An 8,386-nucleotide genomic window follows, 5' to 3' on the forward strand; every position below is an offset into this window, starting at 1 on the left:
CGTAGTCTGGAGCGGGCTATAGAGAAAGATAATCTTATTGCGATTCCTATAAAGGACCCTCCACACTCATGCGCGAATCGCGGCGCGAACCCGCGAACGCGAGTGTGGAGCCTAGTTTGCTAATCAGAGAAAAGAGAAAATAGTGCCATGCTTTGTCCTTATTACCGGCCGGGTGGCCTCATAGGTAGGAGGCGATGACGAAATACCGAAATATATAAGAGTGAAAGAGAAAAAATCCTAGCTGCCCAAATTTTATATGAACATTCTTTCTCTTAAGGCGCAACACACCGTCGCACCGCACCAAGGTCATTGTGTGACGCATCCATAAGTAAGAGCGAGAAAGCGATATCTCTTTCTTGCTTTACTTATGGGTACGTCGCACAATGACCTTGGTGCGGTGCGATGGTGTGTTACGACCTTTACCCCCGGTCGCTCGGGGGGCGCGTCTATAACTATAGTTGGTCAAGCAAATCTTGTCAGTAAATAAGAACAACAAAACTACACTCATCCCCTTCTTCTGGGCGCCAGCACCAGTGCAAGACAAAGACAGTATGACTCTCTTCGTCTACGCCCGAAATGAGACAGTCCCTTGACAAACTATACTTGTATATACTATGTCTATGACTGGCCGCAATATATTTCAAATCACATGCGATTTGCGATTATCTATGACGTTTGTAGAAGCCATGCCATAAGGACGTAGCTATAAGTGAGAGCGAGAAAGAGATATGAGCCTAGTATTTGATGACTCGTGTGGTTCGTATTAGAAACAAAAACATCATGAATACTGCGAGAAGTTAAAATGTCAATGTTTATAGGTATATTTAACCTATGTATTCTACGTTTTGGTCCGGTCCCTTTGTCGGTGAGATGCTTTGAGATAATAACATATATTTAATTCCTGCAGTAATAAGATTTACTTTGGCTTGCAATTTGTATTTTCCCCCAAACCTGAATTAAAAAAAAATTTGGTATAGTTTGTCAAGGGACTGTCTCATTTCAAACATAGACAAAGAGAATCATATATACTATCTTTGTCTTACACTAGTACTAGCACCCAAAAGAAAAGGATGAGTATAGTTTTTTTTGTTCTTATTTACTGACAATTTGGATTGACCAACTATACGTTCTAACCATTTTTTTTTTCATTTCAGATTTCTCGACATATTCGGGTTTTGATTGTAATAACCAGGCAACACTAAACAACCGTTGTGAAAAAAGATTTTTATTCGTTTTTCGTTTGTTTAGATCTTGTTGTAAAAAAAAAATTGAAGTTTTGAATGTTTCTGATCTAGTATATTTTCTAGCTTGCCGGGTAGTTTCTCTTATTAGTCTGTGCTTGCCGGCTTGGAGCGTTTAGCTTGTTTTATTTACTTTAATCGAAATAATTACTACAAAATTGATCTATAAAAGTGAGTTAATCTTTAGCAGCAGTCACAGAATCCTTTAATCAATAAAAGTGAGTTAAAAGTACAGGTAGCTTTTCAAATTGCAGTCAAATTAAACTGTAAGTCGTTTCTGCGCAGTATAGAATGTTATTGTAATTGCAGCATATGTCAATGAGTTGCAGATGTTAGCGGCCGAAGTAAATAATGACCGGACGATTCTGGATTACCTGAATGAGTACTGCTGGCGCGCCGTGTTGCAGTACGTGCCCGCGCAGGACCTCGTACGGACAGAGCGCGCCAGCCGCCGGTGGCAGGCGGTGGTGCTGACCTACTTGCAAGGTAAGTTGTAGTACTAGTAGTATGTATGTTAAAATAAATATGAACAGTACGTGACACACATAAGAAAAACATTTTCTCACAGATTTTTTGCACCGATTTTGATAAATTTTACAGAACAATGAACAGGAAAAAAATTACTTAGAAAAGTTGGCAACTGCTGTAGCAAAGTATGTCTGTAGACACTGTTTACTTAGATACAATATCAATTTTCAATATTCTCTTTTACAGGAGTCCATATAACCATTGAGAAATATGATTGGAAAAGGAAAAAAAACCCATATAACACCTGCACCTTAACACCATCAAATCATAAATATAAATATAAGTCCTTTGAAAGTTGGACCAAGAAACTAGGCCTATCAGTTACATCCATTTACTGCAACAGTTTGAAGAATCTAGCAATGATCAAAGAAAACTGCCCCTACATAGGAGCCCTTGAGGTATTGCAATATAACCTTTAAAGATTGTCTTCTATCATTAAGTCCACCTTTTGTACTTAATTTTACTGTGCCACATAGTTTGAATAAATAAATTAAGTATCTGTGGCAAATTGTGAGATTATGATCCTTCAAATCTGCCTGAACTTTGGCAAAATCTTCCTTTTATAACCTGATGGAAATTTGAACTGTTTATTATGATGAAATAAAACTATGAAAACGGATTATATCACGTATATTGAATTTATAATACATCATGAACGATGTAAAGGGTTCGAAATGTCAGGATGTATTATAAATTCAATTTACGCGATATAATCTGTTAGTTTTATTTCATGAGTAACTATCGCGGTAACCGAAGACAATATTATGTTTATTATGATGTTGTACAGATTATTCCCAAATTCCTTCTAAACCAGACTAATATTTATCCTCTAGCGCAGTGGTGGGCAAAGTAAGGCCTGCGGGCCAGCTGCGGCCTGCGCAAGAATTTTATCTGGCCCGCTGCCCATGCTTCGAAATAATTAGTAAATGGCTTGCAACCTTATGGTTTCAAATCAAAATGCATTTTTTCTGCAGCTTTGGGCCGATTTTCTGGGCCCCCATGAAAAATATTTGCCCACCACTGCTCTAGCTGCCCAGAGGCATACATATAAAAAGACCTCTCATTTGATTCTAATTTGAATTTTAGTTTTGACAAATCATAATTGATTTTGTCTTGGCAAGTTTTGATGTGTGGCGGCTAGAGGTTAAAGTAATATTAATATTACAGTTGTTCCATATTGAATGTACTGAATCTGAACTGGGCCAGTACAATCTACACGACAACTTCAAGTTCCTGCAGCGGGTGTCTTTCTATGGGTGTTCTGTAAGTACTAAAATAATCACTATAAAATGCACAACAAAGACTTCAGTTCCTAGATTTTCCTTTTTCATGCCAACATATAAAACGCGTAAAATTTGCTGTAGGGTTAAATGCATTTAATGCAGAAAAAATAGAAAGTCAAAGAGAAATAGGTTTGGATACTTAAACATAAACATACTTTTTTTTTTCAGTTGGTAAAGCCTTAGAAAAAATTGAATTCCGCTACTGCCATTATTTGACTGGCCGTTGTTTCAGTAGTATAAACACGACAAATTTAAAATCTCTTTTACTTCAATCCTGTAAGAACTTGCAGTTCATGGAATATTCAGCCGCTGATCACCTCGGGAGTCTGACAGAGCTGAAAGTGACTCGAGGCAAGATTGAGACAGGCTATCAAGTTCAGTGTGAGTTGGAAAAGATGGCTAAATTGGAACGGTTGGAACTGCGGAGTGCAAACATGCTCTTTTGTTTCCCTGAGAAAGTGGCCCAGCTGCCCAGGTTAGAGCACCTCGCTGTGTCATTTAAACTGAAGCCTTGGGACTTGAAAAAGGTGCTGCGGGGCTGCGGGGCGCTGAGGTCTTTGGAGCTGTTGGACTGTAATTGTGAGTGTAAATTTTATTTTATTTATTTGTAATGCAGGCAGGCAGTTTAAACAACTAATAATGCCTGTATCCAGAGTCATAAACCGAGTTCTCAGTGTTGAGTAGAATTTGCTTTGTGCTTATCTAATTTATTCTTAAACTCATTGACACTTTGGGCCGCTACTACATCCTCTGGGAGTTTGTTCCAAGCGTTGACCACTCTGTTGCTAAAGAAGTGTCTATGAGGATTATTGTAGGACTTGTGAGACACCAGCTTATACTGATGACCTCTCAGACGGTTGTTACTATTGCGTTCTAGCATCTTATCGAAATCTTTAAGGTCGTAGTGTTGGGTTAGTAAATTCTAGCAATTATAGATACAGCCATTGAATGATTGACAATAAACTTATTTTACAGACAAGTACGGGTTCGTAGAGGTGATCAGTCAGCACGGCGGAGCGCTCACGGCGGTCAAGCTGGATATGTTCGTCGTGAAGGGCGATGATGTGCTGCAGCTCGTGCGTGGGTGCCCCAAGCTCGAGGTACTTGTTGAGGTTATAGGAACAGATTTGTGAAGATGGGGGTTAACCCCCCTCACCCGCTTCTTGGCCATCGGCCATTTCAATTGCCCAAGTTTTCGAACTGTCTAAGTGGGGCGTTACTTAATATTTAATTTTTTTTTGTTCTTTATTGAATACATAGTTTCATTTTATAGTTGTTGACCATCGGAGGCGACACTGTGCTCACGCGGGAGCTCCAGGCGCGCGTGGCGGCGGAGCGCGCGGGGCGGGGGGCGCGCCCCCCAGCGGGGCGGGGGGCGTGCCCCCCAGCGGGGCGTGCCCCCCAGCGGGGCGCCTGCTGCTCCAGTATTGCCGCCCCACTCTCCGGGACGTGTTGCATGTACGTGTGACAACATTCACGACCCGAGCCAAGCATTACCGTACCCCGGAGTGCCGAGTGCGGGAATGTCTTACACTAGCAAAAAAAATGATAACTTTTTTACAATAAACAAAGTTATAACCTAATATAAATACACGAAATAATTCCCGCACCAAAAATTGCATGGTATGATCATTGGCGACAGAAATATGTTGGACGGATACATCAAACCACCATCAGGGACGGTTAAAACGTTCGCTAAATTTGATTGTATTGTAGATGTGACCGACTGACCTTCATTTATGGTAGAAAAGGTGCCAAGAAAAAATACGCCTAATTTGCCGCCTTTTCTGACCAACAAAATTGGCTTGTCACAATATATTCCTAATATTAATGCCGTTTTTTTACAGTTTTTCTGTCATAACGACAAAGAACGTAAGTTTGAGGACTCTGAGGATTCTGACGAGGAGTTTCGAGTGGTTTAAGGGGGAAGGCGAGGAGATTGAGTGGTCTGAGGAGGAAGGCGAGGAGGATGAATCATTATGAAGACCGATACCACAGATCACCTCGAATGCATACTAGATGGTGTAAAACAACTCGCGGTCGCATTCTAAGGGCGTCATATCGTCACCGAGTGACCACAAACCACATACTTTAAAAAAAATGATTTAAAAATAAAGGGCGTCCACGTCGCGTGCACGGCTGCACGGAGCGGGCGCACGCACGCGTGTGCGTGTGCGGGTATTATAAGTAAATCCCATCGCACGCGTCCGCGCCAGTTAGCAACGCTGACAACGCTCTCGTGCAACCGCGCCAACTAGCGGACGCCCTTACTGTATCTGTCTACTATTATTTTTCTATTTACTGTTCTGTTCTATATTACCTTTACTACTAAACCTCATAAAGTTCATTAGGCATCATCCATTAATTAGGTGCGTCATACAAAATTTCGAGTTTTTTGGACCCAGGTACTGTCACATTTGGTATGACCCCCCCTCCCCCTGTTGCTGTGACGTAAATATGTGGATGACCCCTTATAAGGTAGAGAGAACGTATTTCTCAATGATTTTGCACTTTATTTCTATGTGGAAGGGTTCATCTTTGCGTAATTTCTGTATACCCTATAATGCGGTGTAATTGCCTATGTGTCCATGACTGATAAGAGTGATAAGTATAATAATAATAAGAATAAAGTAGATTGCCAAATTTAAAAATTTGCTGTGATAGTTTAGTGACTGTTTAGCCATAAAATTGTTGTAATTAAGAAAATGTATAGTGCGATATGAAATTGTAAAATAAGTGGCAACATCGTAGTGTCGTCTAGTTTTCTTTAGATTGATTTGAAAGGGACGACACTACGATGTTGCCACTTTTTAATTTCTACAATTTGTTGTCGCACTTATATGAGTAGGAGCAGAAAGATTTCTTATGAAGAATAATTATGAAGACAATTATAACTTATCGAAAATAGTATTGTAAGTAAAATGTTATTTTAGGTTAACTAGAACTTCTTAAGTCTGTTGCTATACTGAAGACTGACCGTGGTGCCATTATAATTATTGTTCCCATGTCTTTGTAAGTGTAGGTACCTGTGTGATATGATTAAATTGTTATAATACTTATAAACCTATTCCTGCCTATTATTGCCTATTTCTGTGCCATATTTGTGTTCTGTGTTTTGTACAATAAAGAGTTTATACATACATACATAATTAAAGTTTCAAACTTTCAAAGTTTTTATTTGCGAGAATCATGGACAGATACAATGTGATGGATTTAAAATAACATGGCTTAGCACTATTCACCATTTTAGTGGCATGCAAAATAAAATATATAATTTAAAATGAAAAAATTACCTAACTCAATTAAAGTAAAATGAGTATCACTACAACTTAAATAAAATCCCAGTCATTATAGTACTTTGTGATACAAGTGTGCTACGTTGGTCATTACACAGATAAGATAAAATAAGATACATTTATTGATAAAATTGTACAAATTTTACACGAGGCGATATTGTGCGCGCGAGCTGCAAGCGAGCGCGCAATAAGAAAGCCGGTGCGTAATGACCAATGCACACGCGTTTCACACGTTTTTCAACACACTTGCGAGGAAAAAAAGTAAAATTTCATATTAATCAAATTTTAATTATAACCTGTAATAGATGTCATATATTAAAGAAAAAGTGACGAAGCCCTCCAGTGGTGAAGGCCGGATTCGCTATATCGTAATTCCGTAAGGACTTCGTATAGGAGGTGCAAGCCTTTACTGCTTGCCCTTAGAGTTGGTCAAAGACGCCTAGTCTTACTAAGATGGCTTATAGTCGAGAAATTCGGACGGGCACCGCCGTGGCGGGGTGGCCTAGAGGTTCATGGCGTTAGCCGCGATAGCTAAAGACGCCGGTTCGAATCCGGCCTTCACCACTGGAGGGCTTCGTCACTTTTTCTTTAATATATGACATCTATTACAGTTTATAATTTATAAATAGTAGTGTGACTACTTATGAACACAAATCAAAATATTTTAATAAAATAATTTGATTTGTTCCCAAAGTTGAGCAAATTTTAATTAACAAGTTTGGGAACAAATCAAATTATTTTATTAAATATTTTTTTGATTTGTGTTTTTTAAGCAGTCACACTACTATATATAAATTAAAAACTGTAATAGATGTCATATATTAAAGAAAAAGTGACGAAGCCCTCCAGTGGTGAAGGCCGGATTCGAACCGGCGTCTTTAGCTATCGCGGCTAACGCCATGAACCCCTAGGCCACCCCGCCACGGCGGTGCCCGTCCGAATTTCTCGACTATATGCCATCTTAGTAAGACTAGGCGTCTTTGACCAGCTCTAAGGGCAAGCAGTGCGCGCTTGCACCTCCTAAACGAACTCCTTACGGATTTACGCTGTAGCGAGAGAGACTGGTGCTGCCATCTATGAACAAGTTTGGGAACAAATCAAATTATTTTATTAAATATTTTTTTGATTTGTGTTTTTTAAGCAGTCACACTACTATATATAAATTAAAAACTGTAATAGATGTCATATATTAAAGAAAAAGTGACGAAGCCCTCCAGTGGTGAAGGCCGGATTCGAACCGGCGTCTTTAGCTATCGCGGCTAACGCCATGAACCCCTAGGCCACCCCGCCACGGCGGTGCCCGTCCGAATTTCTCGACTATATGCCATCTTAGTAAGACTAGGCGTCTTTGACCAGCTCTAAGGGCAAGCAGTGCGCGCTTGCACCTCCTAAACGAACTCCTTACGGATTTACGTTGTAGCGAGAGAGACTGGTGCTGCCATCTATGAACAAGTTTGGGAACAAATCAAATTATTTTATTAAATATTTTTTTGATTTGTGTTTTTTAAGCAGTCACACTACTATATATAAATTAAAAACTGTAATAGATGTCATATATTAAAGAAAAAGTGACGAAGCCCTCCAGTGGTGAAGGCCGGATTCGAACCGGCGTCTTTAGCTATCGCGGCTAACGCCATGAACCCCTAGGCCACCCCGCCACGGCGGTGCCCGTCCGAATTTCTCGACTATATGCCATCTTAGTAAGACTAGGCGTCTTTGACCAGCTCTAAGGGCAAGCAGTGCGCGCTTGCACCTCCTAAACGAACTCCTTACGGATTTACGTTGTAGCGAGAGAGACTGGTGCTGCCATCTATGAACAAGTTTGGGAACAAATCAAATTATTTTATTAAATATTTTTTTGATTTGTGTTTTTTAAGCAGTCACACTACTATATATAAATTAAAAAATGTAATAGATGTCATATATTAAAGAAAAAGTGACGAAGCCCTCCAGTGGTGAAGGCCGGATTCGAACCGGCGTCTTTAGCTATCGCGGCTAACGCCATGAACCCCTAGGCCACCCCGCCACGGCGGTGCCC

At 40.1% G+C, this 8,386-nt stretch overlaps 1 protein-coding gene across 2 annotated transcripts; it reads left to right on the forward strand.

Moving 5' to 3' along the window:
- The first annotated feature begins 1,299 nt into the window (after positions 1-1,299).
- LOC134741128 (uncharacterized) lies at positions 1,300-6,212 on the forward strand. Of its 2 annotated transcripts, none has more exons than XM_063673898.1 (8): positions 1,300-1,459; positions 1,551-1,727; positions 1,956-2,167; positions 2,937-3,032; positions 3,221-3,631; positions 4,028-4,152; positions 4,326-4,510; positions 4,900-6,212. In XM_063673898.1, the coding sequence occupies exons 5-8, from the start codon at positions 3,346-3,348 to the stop codon at positions 5,033-5,035; spliced, it is 732 nt and encodes a 243-aa protein (XP_063529968.1). In that variant the 5' UTR covers positions 1,300-1,459; positions 1,551-1,727; positions 1,956-2,167; positions 2,937-3,032; positions 3,221-3,345; the 3' UTR covers positions 5,036-6,212. The 2 variants fall into 2 exon arrangements, with proteins under 2 accessions (XP_063529968.1, XP_063529967.1); XM_063673897.1 differs by having other exon boundaries at positions 1,571-1,727.
- The last annotated feature ends 2,174 nt before the right edge of the window (positions 6,213-8,386 follow it).

Source organism: Cydia strobilella, chromosome 4 (genome assembly GCF_947568885.1).
Source record: "Cydia strobilella chromosome 4, ilCydStro3.1, whole genome shotgun sequence".
Classification (NCBI taxonomy): Eukaryota; Metazoa; Arthropoda; class Insecta; order Lepidoptera; family Tortricidae; genus Cydia; species Cydia strobilella.

Coding starts and splice junctions, on each gene's coding strand:
- LOC134741128 (XM_063673898.1), top strand. CDS start 3,346: ATGGAATATTCAGCCGCTGATCACCTCGGGAGTCTGACAGAGCTGAAA. Junction 4,153..4,325: donor GTGGGTGCCCCAAGCTCGAG/GTACTTGTTGAG, acceptor TTCATTTTATAG/TTGTTGACCATCGGAGGCGA. Junction 4,511..4,899: donor CTCTCCGGGACGTGTTGCAT/GTACGTGTGACA, acceptor GTTTTTTTACAG/TTTTTCTGTCATAACGACAA.